Here is an 18,910-nt window from a genome sequence, read left to right as displayed (position 1 = left end):
TTAGACTTATTCACACTTATTAAAAACTTCCAAGATATTGAAAATATTTAATGTTTTTAAAAGTACAGTGCACATAATTCAAAAAGTACCCCCCTTTTTTATGGACATGTTTTTTCAAAGATACTCCATGAATAATCCACAGTCAAGTTTCCAAGATACAACTCATGTTCTTTTTTTTAATTGGAATGTCAAAGTAACAAGTGTGTTTTCAGTGGGGCAGAAAAAAACATTCACAAAGGCACTAAGGCGTTATTGCCCATAATAACATAATCTCTCAAATAGTAGCCTGTATAGTAGCCTGAATGAATCCATGGGTTATTCCACTTGAATAAATACAACCACACCTGAAATAGTGGCATTTTTTTTCCCCTGAGAAAGAAAAAAAAATCAGGTGATACACAACACATGGCATCTGTAAAGCTGACATTTATATTTCAGTCTAAGAAAGTAGTATAAAGCCTGCACTAAACCCTAAACACTATATGAGGAATTATAGTAAATAAGTTCTAAGGCACAACATATATATATATACAAAACTATGACATATATAACCACTAGACAGTGATATCATTTATGTACGCAATGTGTTATTTCAATCTGAATATACAATGGCTTTTGAGTTGCTCTTAAAATACAAAAGACCAGGGTTTTATTATGACAAAAATGGCGGTAGCGTCGTCATCTGCGTCAAATGTTGGTCGTCCGCAGCTTGTTCATCGTGTCAGCCTCCCTGGTGTCGCACGCCGCGCTACTTTCAGACAGGAAGGGAGCGCTCTCGCCAGTCTTCCAGTGAGCGTCGGGTTGCTCCAAGCTTACAGTGGCGCGGCTGGTTTCTGTGATGGAGGAATTGTTGTGGTAGCTGAAGTGGCTGTGGGTGGTGGTGGGGGTCTCGCCCCAGCCGGTCTTATCCCAGGCTAATTTCCATTGGGCCCATTTCCTCTTCAGTGCTGTTTGGGCCTAGTGGATACAAAAAGGGAGGGGCTGTTACGGAATTTACAGTATTTTTATGCAGTCAAAAAAAATGGCGTACTTATCGAAGCTAATAACATACCTCACCATTGCAGAAACAGAATATAATTGCCACCAGGAGTCCCTGTAAGCAAAAAAATAAAAAATCCCATATAACACCTGATAGTGGAATATGTCACGAAAACCCACTGACATCTGTAAAGCTGATCTTCTTTCCAGTGGAGTTTAAAAAAGACCTTTATAATAATATACAGCACATGTTTACCTACAATAAATGTCTGGTACTTCAGAATTTGAAAAAAAAACAGTGTGGTTTGTACCTGGAAATGGCAAAAGATATTTACAAAGAAGTCATAGATCGCCCGACTGATGCGTCCCTCGGGCCTCCAGGGGAAAAGGATGAACTGTACCCCCAGCAGAGGGATGAGGATGAGGGTGGCTCTCACAGCCTTCATATAAGTCGTGGATTCTGCACAGTGGGTCTCCTTCAGCTTGGTGATCAGAACCCGCAAAATGTTCAGCAAAAAGAACAAGTTGACCTGCGCACAAATAAAAACGGGGTACATGAAGTATGTAACAAGCAATGTTAGCATTGAACCTAATGATGTGGTGAGTTCAATGGCACACTCACCAGCAGTGCAGCTTGAATGGGGCCATGGATGATGTAGAGCAGGTGAGTGTGTGAGCTGAACCAACACCTAAACACACAATCATTAGTCAGTAGTTTTATTCATTCATTTATTTTCTATACCGCTAAACCTCACTAGGGATGGCAGGGGTATGCTGGAGCCTATCCCAGGTGTCTTTAGACGAGAGGCTGGGTACAGTACCAATCACAGGACACATAAAGACAAACAACCATTCACACTCACATTCATACCTATGGACAATTTGGAGTCGTCAATTAACCTAGCATGTTTTTGGAATGTGGGAGGAAACCAGAGTACTTGGAAAAATCCCATGCATGCACAGGGAGAACATGCAAACTCCACACAGAGATGGCGGCGGGTGGAATTGAACTTGGGTCTCCTAGCTGTGTACCCTTTGTGTTAACCACTTACCCTACATTCATTCATTTTCTGCCGCTTATCCTCCTCACGAGGGTCTATCCCAGCTGTCTTCGGGCGAGAGGCGGGGTACACCCTGGACTGGTGGCCATGCAGCCAATCACAGGGCAGATATAGACAAACAACCATTCACACTCACATTCATACCTATGGACAATTTGGAGTCGTCAATTAACCTAGCATGTTTTTGGAATGTGGGAGGAAACCAGAGTACTCAGAAAAATCCCATGCATGCACAGGGAGAACATGCAAACTCCACACAGAGATGGCCGAGGGTGGAATTGAACTCGGGTCTCCTCGCTGTGACCACTCATTCATTCATTTTCTACCGCTTTTCCTCACGAGGGTCGCGGGGGGTGCTGGAGCCTATCCCAGCTGTCTTCGGGCGTAAGGTGGGGTACACCCTAGACTGGTCGCCAGCCAATCACAGGGCACATATAGACAAACAACCATTCACACTCACATTCATACCTCTGGACAATTTGGAGTTGCCAATTAACCTAGCATGTTTTTGGAATGTGCGAGGAAACCGGAGTACCCGGAGAAAACCCACGCATGCACGGGGAGAACATGCAAACTCCACACAGAGATGGCCGAGGGTGGAATTGAACTCGGGTCTCCTAGCTGTGATGCCTGCGCACTAACCACTCATATTAATGTATAATACTAATCCCATAGTTCAATTAATCTGTGTAAAATTGCGGAATTGCCATTTGTGGCATGCATTTTTTTCACAGGCAATCAGCACTGTTTGTAAAACATATGCAGCATTTCTGGAAATGCTGTTTTTTCAATTGTATTAAAGAGCACTTTCTGTGAACGCACAATGCTGAACTACTCCATTTGTATTTACTTAGCCAACCATATGTCTGTTGACTGTCGGGACAACGACTCTGCATCTTGTGATGTCATGAAATATCAATACTAAAAAAAAAAATTTTTAAATCAATATATCACCTAGCCCTAGTATGGTCAAATTTAGGGGTGAAAAATGTCATAATACTGCTTGAACAAAGTTTGATTTTGTCAGAAAAAAGCTTTTAAATAAAGCATTATTATGACTAGTGAGTGATTATCATTATTATTACAGAGTGAAAAAAAATTAATTGAAACTGAAATCATACTAGAAAGATATGAATTAATTACACTCATGAGCCCAACAATAACCTTAACACGAAGCCTCGCCACCATGACACCATCCTAGATCTTACTTGTCGTTAAAGAAATAGCCCCGAGCCACGGCATACGTGATGGCAGGAATGATAGGAAATCCTAAGGATGGAAGAACATACAGTAAAGTATTATTAGCCTGGTGTGTATTTGGGACAGTACAAGAGTACAGTAAGAGGACTCACCCCACCCCAGGACGTAGTACCAGAAGAGCTGCTGCTCCCCAACAAAGACGGCCACTATGATGAGAGTGTGAAGGTAGATGCCCTCGCACAGCATCCAGAAGTAGTTGGAGGTGGATGTGTACTGAGTCAACACGGCCAACACTTTACAGCTCAACTGATGGATAAAATTAATAAAAAATGAATAAATTAATAATAATAATAAACAGTTTAGTTATTGTGACGTTGAAGGACTCACTGGGTTGCTGGTGTTGATGGCCTGGTTGTTGGCCACCGTGAGAGAAAGCCACATGATGGTAACGACTGAGTTGAAAATGAAGGAGAGGAGGGTGTTCTTGTGGAGGGAGATTCTCTGGCAGCTAAGACTCCTGGGAAAAAAAAAAAAGAACACTGTCGAGATTTACGCCGATGCGGTGATGTACAGAAGAGTGTCAAGCTCGGAACTCACTTGAAGTAGGAGAAGATGATGAGGGAGATGATGAGGGAGACAATGGAGAGGCCGTGACCCACCATGGCTAGGTAGTAGAGACTGATGGCAAACTGCACAAACAGCACAAGTATTAATGGACCTCTGTGCTTCCGAAGGCAGCGGATGCAGCTGGAGGGACCCAGCAAAGGTAAATCAACCTGCTTTTCATTCATGTTTTTAGTTAATAATGTGAGAATACTAGAAATAAATGCATTGTGAAATATAAAAGGTGAGTTGTGGGTAGGCTGCACGACGGTCGTGTGGTTAGCGCGCAGACCTCACAGCTAGGAGACCAGGGTTCAATTCCACCCTCGGCCATCTCTGTGTGGAGTTTGCATGTTCTCCCCGTTGCATGCTTGGGTTCATAACACCAATCCCATCTCCCGATCAGCTCCAGAACAAACATGTGGGACTTCCTGTCTTTGTGAGAGTGAAAGCCCCGATCCCCCAACCCGTTGCGAGTGTGGACAAAATTTGGCGATGAGCATGCAGACACTATGTAGCACTTTTAGTGCAGGAGGAACTTCTGTTGTGTATGGGGCTGTGTCTGCTGCATCTGCGCTTCTGAAGGCAGCGGATGCAGCTGGAGGGACCCAGCAAAGGTAAATCAACCTGCTTTTCATTCATGTTTTTAGTTAATAATGTGAGAATACTAGAAATAAATGCATTGTGAAATATAAAAGGTGAGTTGTGGGTAGGCTGCACGACGGTCGTGTGGTTAGCTAGGAGACCAGGGTTTAATTCCACCCTCGGTCATCTCTGTGTGGAGTTTGCATGTTCTCCCCGTTGCATGCGTGGGTTTTCTCTGGGTACTCCGGTTTCCTCCCACATTCCAAAAACATGCTAGGTTAATTAGCGATTCCAAATTGTCCATAGGTATGAATGTGAGTGTGAATGGTTGTTTGTCAATATGTGCCCTGTGATTGGCTGGCTGGCGACCAGTCCAGGGTGTACCCTGTCTCTCACCGGAAGACAGCTGGGATAGCCTCCAGCACCCCCGTGACCCTCGTGAGGATAAACGGTAGAAAATGAATGAATGAATGAATTGTACAGTATGGGACGTTTAGAAATAAAATCAGTTTCATATACCAACATTTCTTATTAAGATGAAAATTATTTAATAACGTTACATGCATATGTTATTGTCACCTTCAGTTTGTCTTTGGTGTAGATCTGACACTGAGTGTAGTTGGACCAAACTCTGTTGCTCTCTGGGTGGTGGAACCACTGGCCGTTCGGATTACATACTTTGGTCACTTTCTCTGTGGGAGAAAATATTAAAATTTTTAATTTGGAGTGAAAAATAATGAATAGTGCGTGTGTTTAAGGCTCACCGGCAGGGTCAAAATCGTGGAAGTATTCAGGGCACATCTGGATGACGGTCCCTGGTGCCGAATCCCCCCAACATAGCCAGCCATCCCATGTGCGGTTACAGTAACTACCTGCAGGGGGGGCAGTAGGTACAAGCTATTTTATAGTGGTTGAATAACAATAACAAAACAAAAAACAAACTAGCTCAATAGCTATACAGACTATAAAAGTTGTGTAATGTTCCGATACGGAAGTAGAAACTGGACAGTCCGAAGTTTCTCAAAAAAAGAGGTTACTTCAAGACGTCTCTTAATGGTAAGTAGCTTTAGCATTTTAGCATTTTAGCATTAGCATTAGCGGCCAGAAGCTTTCGCTCCATGACTTACACGAAATAAACACAGTTAGGACACTGAAAAATTGTTACTGTTTGCTCAGTCCACATGACCAAGTAACGTTGGAAAGGAAAGTTTGTCAGCTAGTCCAGCTACATCCTTGTCCATGTTTACAAAACAGTCCAGTGTGAATTTAACCGATTAAAATCAGATTAAAATGTATTTTCTGGTAGGGAATCAGGAACTCCAACCACCTGATGGTGACGTTGTTAGGAATTGTAAACAAATGTGGCTTTGCTAGCAAGTAAACAGAGAAGCAGCGCTCATATAAGCCCATATAAGGAAGTCCGCTCCTCTGTGACATCACAAAGGCGCAGTTTTACCACACCCTCTGAAATCGAGTGTTTTGAGCCATCCCAAACTTCTTTCAGGGCGTCATTATCTGAAATTTTGGCATCGTTTAACACGAGAATACAACATTCTAACTACATTTATAGGTCAGAAAAGTGGAAAAATTGGTCCCCCTCATTCAATACCAGCCATATTCAAAAAAACAACATCTTCAGTACCGTCCATTTTAGATGATTTTGACCGATTTGTCTAGAATATTGTGTTGCATGGCTATATAAACATGGAACCCACCTTAATAACGATTTGACTCTCGCCTTTAATCTTTAAATTCCAACGCAACTAGGCATCCGTCCTATAAATTCACTACTCACTGCAGGTTGCATTGTACGCATAAGCTGCATCTCTCTCTGCTCAAACGGGGCCAACAATAGACGGAAACCTGCTGGTGGCAGGCTTACGCAGCGGCACAAAATAACATTTCAAAGGCGGATAGAATGAGAGCAGCAGTAACAAGCAATGCCACCAGACAAAGGCAAAGTTTCCTTTCTTTCAGACTCACATCCTCTTTAACTGCATTCTCTTCAATTAGCACTAAACACAAAGGGCATCTAAGGTGAATGAGAGACTTCAACACTATTAGTCAAGTACTGTATCAATGTTTCATTTAAGGACAACAAATTTGACATAGAAAAAGTTTGTAGACGTCATGAGGCATCCAACTCACAAGACATAAGACGATACACAAGATTGGGTCTACTTGTCAACATTTTTTGAGACCAAATAAACCAGTAACAATAATATATGATAATAACAATACATGATGATGTATCATAATAATGCAATATTTCCTTTAATATGTTGTCTGGGAAAATAGGGTTTTCCCCGGGTACTCCGGTTCCTCCCAAATTCCAAAAACATGCTAGGTTAATTGGCGACTCCAAATTGTCCATAGGTATGAATGTGAGTGTGAATGGTTGTTTGTCTATATGTGCCCTGTGATTGGCTGGCTGGCCACCAGTCCAGGGTGTACCCCGCCTCTCCCCCCAAAGACAGCTGGGATAGGCTCCAGCACCCCCGCAACCCTCCTGAGGAAAAAGCGGTAGAAAATGAATGAATAAATGAATGTTGTCTGTCGGGCTGCACAGCGGTCGAGTGGTTAGCGCGCAGACCTGAGTTCAATCCCACCTTCGGCCATCTCTGTGTGGAGTTAGCATGTTCCGGGGTTTTCCCCGGGGACTCCGGTTCCTCCCAAATTCCAAAAACATGCTAGGTTAATTGTCGACTCCAAATTGTCCATAGGTATGAATGTGAGTGTGAATGGTTGTTTGTCTATATGTGCCCTGTGATTGGCTGGCCACCAGTCCAGGGTGTACCCCGCCTCTCGCCCCAAAGACAGCTGGGATAGGCTCCAGCACCCCCGCAACCCTCCTGAGGAAAAAGCGGTAGAAAATGAATGAATAAATGAATGTTGTCTGTCGGGCTGCACAGCGGTCGAGTGGTTAGCGCGCAGACCTGAGTTCAATCCCACCTTCGGCCATCTCTGTGTGGAGTTAGCATGTTCCCGGGTTTTCCCCGGGGACTCCGGTTTCCTCCCACATTCCAAAAACATGCTAGGTTAATTAGCGACTCCAAATTGTCCATAGGTATGAATGTGAGTGTGAATGGTTGTTTGTCTATATGTGCCCTGTGATTGGCTGGCTGGCCACCAGTCCAGGGTGTACCCCGCCTCTCGCCCGAAGATAGATAGCTAGATAGATGAACAAAGCAGTGAAATTGCCAACGAAATGTCGTTGCCTGGCTCCCGTATAATAATAAATAATAATAATGTGGTGACAGCTGGGATAGGCTCCAGCACCCCCCGCAACCCTAATGAGGACAAGCGGTAGAAAATGAATGAAAAATGTCTGTCACTCTGTAAAGTTGTAGAATTGCTATTTGTGACATGTAACTTCCCAAAGGCATTTTGTACCGTCTGTAAAACATTTGGAGCATTTCTCTGACTGGCTTAAGAAAATCATAATAAAAACTGTGAAGTGGTCCATTCCGGATAGATGGCAAATGTTAGTAATCCTATCAAATAATCCGATAATCAGGTGCAGTGTTGTTACCTTCATCAGCTCGCGGCGGATCACGAATTATCTTCAAGTAGCACTCAAACTGCGCAGCCAGGATCTGGTGACGCGTCGTTCCAAGAACCGCCAATATGTCGGCCACATCCTCCTCCTGATCTTGCGAGGTTAATTCATCTCCTTCCATAGACCCCATGTCCTCACAGCGTGTAACCTACGTGGAAAGGTAGTTATAGTTATATCTTCTGTGGTCAATATCATTAGATTGCATACAGCATACAGTATATCATATTTGCAGATTTCTCTTGTGTGCTTTAAACGGTAAATAATTATTTTTTTGAGGTATATTTTACAGAGAGTGACAAGGAGTGGAAGAGGCGTTCGAGGACAAGGAGTACACATTTAAAATGTGTTTAATACCTCTGAGAGGCATATTATAAGGTTTAGAGTAGGGGTGGTCCGATCAATCGGCCACCAATCGGGATCAGCCGATATCAGTGGAAAAAAAAGCACAGTATCGATATCGACCGATACTTGCTTCATAACACCGATCCCCATCTCCCGATTAGCATGTGGGACTTGCTGAAGCTATTATGTAGCACTTTTAGTGCAGGAGGAACTTCTGTTGTGTACATGGCTGCGTCTGCTGCATCTGTGTTTCCGAAGGCAGCGGATGCAGCTGGAGGGACCCAGCAGATGTGAATCAACCTGCTTTTCATTCATGTTTTTAGTTAATAATGTGAGAATACTAGAAATAAATGCATTGTGAAAAACAAAAGGTGAGTTGTGGGTAGGCTAGCGCCCAGACCTCACAGCTAGGAGACCAAGGTTCAATTCCACCCTCGGCCATCTCTGTGTGGAGTTTGCATGTTCTCCCCGTGCATGCGTGGGTTTTCTCCGGGTACTCCGGTTTCCTCCCACATTCCAAAAACATGCTAGGTTAATTAATTAGCGACTCCAAATTGTCCATAGGTATGAATGTGAGTGTGAATGGTTGTTTGTCTATATGTGCTCTGTGATTGGCTGGCCACCAGTCCAGGGTGTACCCTGCCTTTCGCCCAAAGACAGCTGGGATAGGCTCCAGCACCCCCCACGACCCTTGTGAGGAAAAGCAGCAGAAAATGAATGAATGAATGAATGAATGAGTTGTGGGTATCAGTATTTTGTTTATGTTCTGGTAAAACAAGCATATTAGCTTTATTTGGCTTGAAATAAGCTATGAAAATAAATAAATTATTATTTTTTGCCATTTGCTGGGGGTCTTGGAATGCATCCCCTGTACTATGGCAAGTTTTAGCTATTGGACAATTAGCTTTTCTAATACACTCTCATATGCATGCTCCACAATGTTGTGTGTCTCCATGTTTATGTTCTTACCTTTGAGCCCAGCATTACTGCAAACATCAGTAGAAGAATTTCGGTCTTCCACGTGTCACTAACAGAACAAACAAGAAAACATTAAGAATCTATCATTTGCAGCCTCTGTGAACATGCTTCCCTCATCTATCAAGACAGGAAGTCCCTGCTCCGTCATTAATCCCTCAGCGCTGTGTGCACCGGGAGGTCAGAGAAGCAGATGTTGTTTATGGTAGGGCATAAAGTGCAGCAAGTTCCCTTAAAGGGTCTCAGACCATCATCAGCATTGCAGAGAGGATGGGATTTAAAACAATTAAACGTTTCTTCTGCTGGACGAGCCTTAAGGCAAGAAACCAAATACAGCACGCTTTAATCCAAGTCATAACTCATGTTGTTGGAAATTCTCTAAGTTCAGTTTTTACCATTTCCTGTACAGAAAGAAAACATAATGGTGGGAAAGACAAGACAGAAGATGACTGACATGAGTACAGTGTTGTTAATGCTGGATGGTTTGTGTCACAGGGCTGCTGTTTCACCTATAGGGAAAATATAATATCAATATATTCATTTTAGAACATGAATTTTCATGTTATATGCTTCAATATACACATGTTGTATCTATCAGGAAAAAAGCGTTGGGTGAGCAAAACGAAAACGTATGTTTATGTGCTTGAGTCCCTTTTTCAGGAGCACTTTGAACATCAGGCAAAACTACCGATAACTTGAATTTATTTATTTATTTTTTTCATTATTTTTATTGTAAAAATATTTATTGCATGATTTAAAAAAATATTTATAGGCCTAAATAATGAGTGTTATTGACCTGTCACAATATTTTAGGAACCTTATATATTTTATGATTGGAACGTAATAATAATAATAATGTTTATGTGCTTGAGTCCCTTTTTCAGGAGCACTTTGAACATCAGGCAAAACTACCGATACCTTGAATTTATTATTATTATTTTTTATTATTTTTATCATAAAAATATTTATTGCATGATTTAAAAAAATATTAATAGGCCTAAATAATGAGTGTTATTGACCTGTCACAATATTTTAGGAACCTTATATATTTTTATGATTGGAACGTAGCTCTCTGGTCATCATGCCAGTCTTGAATGCAGTTATGAAAAGTTAATTAATTAATTAGATTAAAAGTTTGGGCTTCCTTTATCCCTCTGCTTTCATTTCAATCCTGAATCTTAATATAATAATAATAATAATGTTTATGTGCTTGAGTCCCTTTTTTCAGGAGCACTTTGAACATCAGGCAAAACAACCGATAACTTGAATTTATTATTATTATTATTATTTTTTATTATTATTTTTATTGTAAAATATTTATTGCATGATTAAAAAAATATTTATAGGCCCAAGTACTAAACTTTTGAGTGTTATTGACCTGTCACAATATTTTAGGAACCTTATATATTTTTATGATTGGAACGTAGCTCTCTGGTCATCATGCCAGTCTTGAATGCAGTTATGAAAAGTTAATTAATTAATTAGATTAAAAGTTTGGGCTTCCTTTGTCCCTCTGCTTTAATTTCAATCCTGAATCTTAATATAATAATAATAATAATAATGTTTATGTGCTTGAGTCCCTTTTTTCAGGAGCACTTTGAACATCAGGCAAAACTACCGATAACTTGAATATAACACACCCGGAATGTACATGAATAAAGAATATGTGAGATACAATACAAAGTATAAACAATAAAACGATGACTATTAAAGAGGATGTGAATTCTTAGGTTAGGTTAGGCATCTGGTGGGTCGGATTAAAATGCTTGGCGGCCAGGATGCACATCTCTAATTTATATATATATATGACATATTTAACTTCAAACCTTTAGAAAAAAAAGACATTTTCTCCTTTAAATGACAAAGTAACTGCAGTTCAGAGTATTATCACTATTACTGCTGTAATGCCATTGACCAAAAAGCACTGTGTATAAAATAACTATGAACTATGGCCAAGGAGTTTGGTTAGCACCCAAAAGAAGACGTCCTTTGTTTGCAGGAAGTTCAGCATGACCGGTTATTTCAATAGCCGTGAGGGTTCCTTTAAAGGAGGCCCACATTTTGTACTGCTGCATGTTTAGTCTGCGAACAGTCACTGTCAAATGACACTGTCGACACAAGTTACAGATCCAAGTCGAGGATAGTTTCCATTGAGTCGTATTGTTCAGCTTAAATAAAAGGCAAATAAAGTAAAATAAAAAAGTTTTTATTTTTATTAACTTACATATGTGTAGGTTTTTGCCTGACCCTGTACATCATTATCACAGATAAAATTATAACAGATGCCATTATAACAGAATGGCATTATATGTACTTTTCAAAAAATAAAAACACTTTTTTGTTTCTTTACTTTATTTGCCTTTTATTTAACCTACAAATGTGTCAAATCATTTTGCCTGACCTTGTAAATCATTATCACAGATAAAATTATAACAGATGCCATTATAATAGTATGGCACTACTATATGTACTTTTTGGAAATAAAAACACTTTTTTTGTTTCTTTACTTTATTTGCCTTTTATTTAACCTACATATGTGTCAAATAATTTTGCCTGACTTTGTAAATCATTATCACAGCTAAAATTATAACAGATGCTATTATAACAGAATGGCATTATATGTACTTTTCGGAAATAAAAACACTTTTTTGTTTCTTTACTTTATTTGCCTTTTATTTAACCTACAAATGTGTCAGATCATTTTTGCCTGATCTTGTAAATCATTATCACACATAAAATTATAACAGATGCCATTATAACAGAATGGCATTATATGTACTTTTCGAAAAATAAAAACATTTTTTGTTTCTTTACTTTATTTGCCTTTTATTTAACCTACAAATGTGTCAGATTATTTTTACTTTATTTGCCTTTTATTTAACCTACAAATGTGTCAAATCATTTTGCCTGACCTTGTAAATCATTATCACAGATAAAATGATAACAAATGCCATTATAATAGAATGGCACTATATGTACTTTTCGGAAATAAAAACAAATTTTGGTTATTTTTGCTTTATTTGCCTTTTATTTAACCTACAAATGTGCCAGATCATTTTGCCCGATCTTGTACATCATTATCACAGATACAATTATAACAGATGCCATTATAACAGAATGGCATTATATGTACTTTTCAAAAAATAAAAACTTTTTTGTTTCTTTACTTTATTTGGCTTTTATTTAACCTACAAATGTGTCAGATCATTTTTGCCTGACCCTGTACATCATTATCACTAGTCCACACATTTCAAAATGACCGCAAAACAAGCAACAAGATTTGCTGCTGTATGTATATATGTACTATGTATGAGTAGGTACTCTGACTATGGAGGATACTATTATCTCCCATTGTCTCCCTGCAACCACTTCCTCCTTTCACCGGCCCTCTCACTCCACTTCTAAACGGGTTAAAAATAAGCCATTGTTACAAACATACACAAGGAACACGGGGGGCTTATGCATTGTAAGGGGAAATAAGTCAATATATACAGCGAGTGAACTTATATTTTTCAATATTGTTGTGTTGTTATAATTTTTCATAATTGTGCTATGGTGTTTGGTACGTCCCGTATTGGGTGTGTATGACACACCCACTACCCACTACACCTAGAAGGTGCATCTCAGGTGGAGCTCACATAAAAGAGGAGTGCTTTCTAGTTCATATGTGACCAAGTGAGAAGTGCTATGTTTATGGCCTGTTTTTTGGTTCGACTGTGACTAATAATCAGCCTTAATCATGTAAGCCAGTTTACGAAAATGTCGCAAGAATGCAAGAATCCTGGAACTCCATCCAGCCATTTTTTTTCCCCATTGTTGACATCCCAGTGAACTATCACTCAAAACAAATTTCAAAACGTCTCATAGCACGGAACAGTGCTGACTGACGTCATCATTAAACTGGCCAGAACACTTTCTCCTAAAAATGACAGATTTATACATTTTTACTGGCTGTCTTAACACATCTGTTAGGACTTGATATTGACCAGCCATTTGTTCCGTGTCAGCTGAACTAACATTTGTTTACATTCAAAAGACAAAACCTCCCAATGACGCCAAAGCGTATATACGAGGTCTCAAGAACGATTCATTTCAAACCTAAACTTCAAAATAATTCATATGATCATAGCTATATGCAGCCATCAAACCTTTGTTCAGATGGTTTTATATGCAGGTCATGAAGAGCACAGAGCAATGAACAAATGTCAAGTTTTTGCTACACTTACAAAAAACTGTCAGATGGAACAGAGTATACGGAGATGAGATGTTTAAAGAAGGACATGAGGTTGTGGAAGACCAGACCATTTAAAGACCAGGACTGAGGTCAAACGTTAAGTGCATCAGGGTGATGGTGCATTTGCGATCGTTGGCTGGTCGCAAATCAGGACACCGACTATCGCTAAAGATTTGGACATGCGGAAAGTCTGAGACGAGATGGTGCCAAAACTGCTGAACGATGACCAGAATGGTTGCGTTCAAGGCGAGTACGGACACCATCACCTTCCTTCCTTCAACGTTTCATAGAATCAATCTGCCAACTTCCTGTTACTTTTGGACGGGATCACTCCTCAAATGATTACTGGATGTGTTGTAATAGGGAACACACTACATACTTTAGTGCATTGATTCCCAAAGTATAGGCCGCAGCCCCGTGGTGGGCCATGAGAGGTCATTAAAAATATGATTAATTTTTGCAAATATTTTTTAAATTATTTTTATTGTTTATTGAAAAAAATATTTATAGGCCTAAGTAATAAACTTTATTGACATGTCACAATATTTTAGGAACCTTATATAGTTTATGATTGGAACGTAGCTTTCTGGTCATCATGCCAGTCTTGAATGCAGTTATGAAAAGTTAATTAATTAATTAGATTAAAAGTTTGGCCTTCCTTTATCCCCCTGCTTTCATTTCAATCCTGAATGTTAATAATAATAATAATAATAATAATAATAGGGCTGCACGGCGGTCAAGTGGTTAGCGCGTAGACCTCACAGCTAGGAGACCTGAGTTCAATTCCACCCTCGGCCATCTCTGTGTGGAGTTTGCATGTTCTCCCCGTGCATGCGTGGGTTTTCTCCGGGTACTCCGGTTTCCTCCCACATTCCAAAAACATGCTAGGTTAATTGGCGACTCCAAATTGTCCATAGGTATGAATGTGAGTGTGAATGGTTGTTTGTCTATATGTGCCCTGTGATTGGCTGGCCACCAGTCCAGAGCCCAAAGACAGCTGGGATAGGCTCCAGCACCCCTGCGACCCTCATGAGGACAAGCAGTAGAAAATAATAATAATAATAATAATAATAATAATAATAATAATAATAATAATAATAATAATAATAATAATAATAATAATAATAATAATAATAATAATAATAATAATAATAATAATAATAATAATAATAATAACACCACTTCTATTACGTTAGCGCTAGCTTAACTGTTAACATTGTCTTGGCAATTTGTGCACATTTCTTGAGTCAACAATACGACTGCTCCTGCTGTTATTTTGGGGAATTGGGAGATGATTTTCAGTTAGTTCCTGAAATCTCCTCCAGGAACTGGAATGACCTAGTCTAGTATTTGACATCTGACCACCGATTCTCTTGAAAAATATGATCTTCCAGCTGTTTTGCAATCTTACTAAAGTCATTAGTAGAGTTTTTCCCCTCCATTTGTACCTGTCTGTATGCATTCATAATGGGAGCCAAGAACCAGTCAGCACTGTTATGCAACTTGCAGGCCAAATTAAGCACTCAGACCTCATTGGGGTTGACTAAATGGATTTAATAGCACTAGTACATCGGACATTTAGTTCCTCACTGTGAATAAAAGTGTTGTTGGGATTTAATTCGATGCTGGTTGCCTTAGGTGTTGCAGAAAGTGGACTATTAGGACTATCTGATTGTTTAAATTACATTTGGAGAAAGCAATGCGAAAGCACCATTGGCGACGTACATACGGTAAACAGGTGATTAGACATGGTTGTACAAAGGTACTTCCTGTTTCTTAGAGTTAGACTATACCAGGGGTCTCAAACACGCGGCCCGCGGGCCAAATGTGGCCCGCAGGATACTAGTTTGAGGCCCCCGCCTTGATATGAAAGTTTAATGTTAGTGCGGCCTGCGCAAGTTTGATATGGATGCTGTATGGAATCATGTACCCAGAAAAAATTATTATGTTTGATTAATGTTCATGTTAAAGGTTAAATAACTGTTAATAGTTATCCTCCCTATCCGTGTGGAAGTGGTAAGTTTTTGGCTATTTAAGTTTAAAGGAAATAACTTGAAGGCTAGCGTTTAGGTCGCTAGCTCTCTAGTTTGCGAGTTAGCATGTGTCTCAAGACCCTGCAGTTGCGCAATATGTTGTAAATAAAAAGAGTATAAATGTGACTATAGTTGTGTTTTGTCATGTCTACAGGGCTCTAATAATGATTTGTTAATTTTAATCTGAACAAAAATAATTTGTCTACCCACCAACTATATGTGGTTTCTTAAGTTTTTATTATTTGCCGTTTTATTATTATTATTTTATTCATTTATTTATTACTGGTTGATTCTTGATTTGGTTATTTAATTTACATCTTATTTTGTGTAGAAAAATAAAAAGTAAGTGGAACAGTGGAATGTTTCATCAGAGCTTTTCTTGTAGAAAATTGGAACCAAAGCAAAGTTTTTTAAATTTTTTTGTTTTTAATAAATGTGTTTTGGTTTTTTTTGGAAAACCTGATGCGGCCCAGTCTCACCCAGACCCTAGCTCCAGTGGCCCCCAAGTAAATTGAGTTTGAGACCCCTGGACTATACTGTGTCATCTGTTGTTCCTCACTTTTCCCTGAAAACTTTAATCCCATTCCGAACCGTACAATCTGTTGCAATCTAACCCCTTATAATCTAAGACGTTCTTTTAAGACATGTGAACTAGCAAGGCCTCACGCATCGAAGGAGACCAGAACATGTTGACAAACCTCTCAGATATGGTCAGCCTGACACAGTTCACCCCAAACGCTACTCCCTTTTCTCATTTTATCTCACTGAGGTCACTGTCTTGTATGCGTCCTGACCCTTTCTGTTCACTTGAGAATCCACCAATGGTGGAAAACTACTGGAATTCTGGTGGATTATTACCCCATGTAGAGGTTTGATTAGCTTGATAGCATTTAGCTTTGGCTTACATATCAGTCTATTGCTATAAGTTGAACTCCATAGGCCGTGTACGTAGCTTAGCTGTAGCGCCACAAATCCACACAAAAGAGCGTTTTGTTTGTAACAAAAAAATATAAAAAATCTCCACGTTTAGTCCCAAAAATACAAACAAAATAGCTGGCTAACACAATAGTTTTCAACAAACTGAAAATAGACGAAAAAGGTAAGAAAACCGTATGCCTTCTAACTCTCAAGCGCTAACTGACAGCAAAATGTAAACCAGGAAGTATATCTTACTCTATGTGCTCTTAAAGGGGAAGTACACTTTTTTAACAATGTATACAAAATCTTACATAAACATGAACTCCAATAGACTTTTAAACATTTTTAACTATTATATGAAGTTATAAAGGGCTGCACGGCGGATGAGTGGTTAGCGCGCAGACCTCACAGCTAGTTCAATTCCACCCTCGGCCATCTCTGTGTGGAGTTTGCGTGTACTCCGATTTCCAAAAACATGGTAGGTTAATTGGCGACTCAGCTAGGAGACCAGAGTTCAATTCCACTCTCTGTGTGGAGTTTGCCTGTTCTCCCCGTGCATGAGTGGCTTTTCTCCGGGTACTCCGGTTTTTACATTCCAAAAACATGCTAGGTTAATTAGCGACTCCAAATTGTCCATAGGTATGAATGTGAGTATGAATGGTTGTTTGTCTATATGTGCCCTGTGATTGGCTGGCTGGCGACCAGTCCAGTGTGTACCCTGCCTCTCGCCCGAGGACAGCTGGGATAGGCTCCAGCACCCCCACGACCCTCGTGAGGACAAGCGGTAAAAATTAATGAATGAAGTTATAAATGAAATTATTAAACTTCTTTGCACATATATAATTGAACATGCCCCTCCCCAATAACTTCAATCACATGAACCGAGTCCAACCATAATATGCACCTCTGCCTCTACACCCCACCTGAGATTTTTTTGGGGGGGGGCTATCATAATCTGGCATTCTTTTTCATTCATCGGAACACAGGAGCTTCAGGTGGTGCAGGGTCGTCAAACGGCGACTGGTTACGTGCAAATGTTACAGTGGGTATTCCTCATCTGATCAAAAATAGCTTTTTTTTTATTTACTGTAGGTCCCCTTTAACACCTGTTCGGTGAAAGCAACCCGGCACTACACAGTGGGCGGAGCCGAACCAGGCCACAGGAAGCTTTCAAGTGTAAAGTGACGTACTTAACGCTGTCTACTTGCAATGGAGTCGTTTGTCAGCTATCTTCCACCGGGACTAAAATAAGAACACATTTTTTTAATCTTAGACGGGGGGTCGGTTGTGGGGAATTGTGTTTGTGTTATGAAACAAGGCAACACTGGGCAACAAGTGACGATCAACATGGCAGCCAACGCTTCTATTTATACCCTGTGAGAGAGAGAGCACCCTGGCAAAAGCAGACTGTTCCAGTCAAAGTCACAATGGGACACTGGACTGCACCATTACGTCTAGGAGGTGGATGCTTCCCACGGACAGATGACCCCAAGGGTCGGCTTGCTGAGAGTCCAGCATTGAAGCTAAGATTGGTTTTGACTGGAGCTTTGTGCCTGTTAGATAAGAGTGTAGGTGCCAGCAACACTTTTTTTTCAATATGCATTTTATAATTAATACAGACTACTAATCCAATTGTAAAATTAATGTGTTCACGCAAACTTATCTCATTTCCTTACTGCGTCTGTCTGACTTTATTTTCCTTGTGGACAGAACTACCATAAGCCCATCATAATTCATAATACAGAATACTAATAAAATACTTCAATACATGTATTCACATACTTATCTCTTTTCTGAGTTATTTAGTCTGTCTGTCTGACTTCCTGTTTCTTGTGTGTGTAACTTTATGACAATCGGCCCTTGGGGCAGTTGTGACTGAGCCCTAAGAATTCTGCCTAGCAACAAACAGCCACATAATATGCCACCAATATGTCGAATAATTAAATCTGGAGAAATGTAAAAATGTTTCTAAATAGCCAACAGACCTTTACTGTTTTTTCCAACGGTCACTATAGTTCACTAAGTTTTGTTTTGCTACAATTTATAAAAAATTAACTTGACATTTAAGTCGTCTTTCAACGTGAGGATACAGTAGCTCTTTGGCTTCTATTATGGACAAGTTGGATTAATTACACACAGGTAAATTCCGGTCAAAAGTTGGACAAAGTAAAAGTAAAATACATCACTTTTCCAATTTGCTTACCTTTTCTTGAAATGAGCCATCATACGGCTTTTTCCGTCCAATGTGTGCATCCCTGGTAAGCAGATGAGAGTCTCATGCTGCCTTGTGACGACACTGACCAACCACCAGCAGCTCAGCTCTCAAACAAACACAATCGGAGCTCACACACGAACTTCCTGTTGGAACTTTCAAAACATGACCCCTGTTGGAACTTTCAAAACAAAACAGCTTGAAAGGAAA

General features: G+C 40.0%; 1 protein-coding gene across 1 annotated transcript; it reads right to left on the bottom strand.

Annotated features, from left to right (window-relative positions):
• Positions 1 to 55: 55 nt before the first annotated feature.
• calcrl2 (calcitonin receptor-like 2) lies at positions 56 to 18,827 on the bottom strand. Its single transcript, XM_058084623.2, has 13 exons — positions 18,692 to 18,827; positions 9,298 to 9,355; positions 7,960 to 8,134; positions 5,192 to 5,299; positions 5,007 to 5,119; positions 3,837 to 3,928; positions 3,627 to 3,756; positions 3,392 to 3,545; positions 3,248 to 3,308; positions 1,601 to 1,667; positions 1,290 to 1,508; positions 1,052 to 1,093; positions 56 to 957 (listed from the first exon to the last, which is right to left on the bottom strand). Exons 1-13 carry the CDS (start codon positions 18,739 to 18,741, stop codon positions 688 to 690), a joined length of 1,539 nt encoding a protein of 512 aa, XP_057940606.2. The 5' UTR covers positions 18,742 to 18,827; the 3' UTR covers positions 56 to 687.
• Positions 18,828 to 18,910: the final 83 nt, after the last annotated feature.

Source organism: Doryrhamphus excisus, linkage group LG17, assembly GCF_037039965.1.
Source record: "Doryrhamphus excisus strain RoL-2023G ecotype Guam linkage group LG17, RoL_Dexc_Guam_v1.1, whole genome shotgun sequence".
Lineage (NCBI taxonomy): Eukaryota > Metazoa > Chordata > Actinopteri > Syngnathiformes > Syngnathidae > Doryrhamphus > Doryrhamphus excisus.
This window is presented reverse-complemented; position numbering and strand designations above follow the sequence as displayed.

Excerpts from the sequence above, each read along its gene's own strand:
- calcrl2 (XM_058084623.2), bottom strand. The coding sequence starts at position 18,741 with ATGCACACATTGGACGGAAAAAGCCGTATGATGGCTCATTTCAAGAAA. Across the intron at positions 3,309-3,391 it reads GTACTACGTCCTGGGGTGGG|GATTTCCTATCATTCCTGCC; the intron begins GTGAGTCCTCTT and ends TTCCATCCTTAG. Across the intron at positions 958-1,051 it reads TCTGTTTCTGCAATGGTGAG|GCCCAAACAGCACTGAAGAG; the intron begins GTATGTTATTAG and ends TGTATCCACTAG.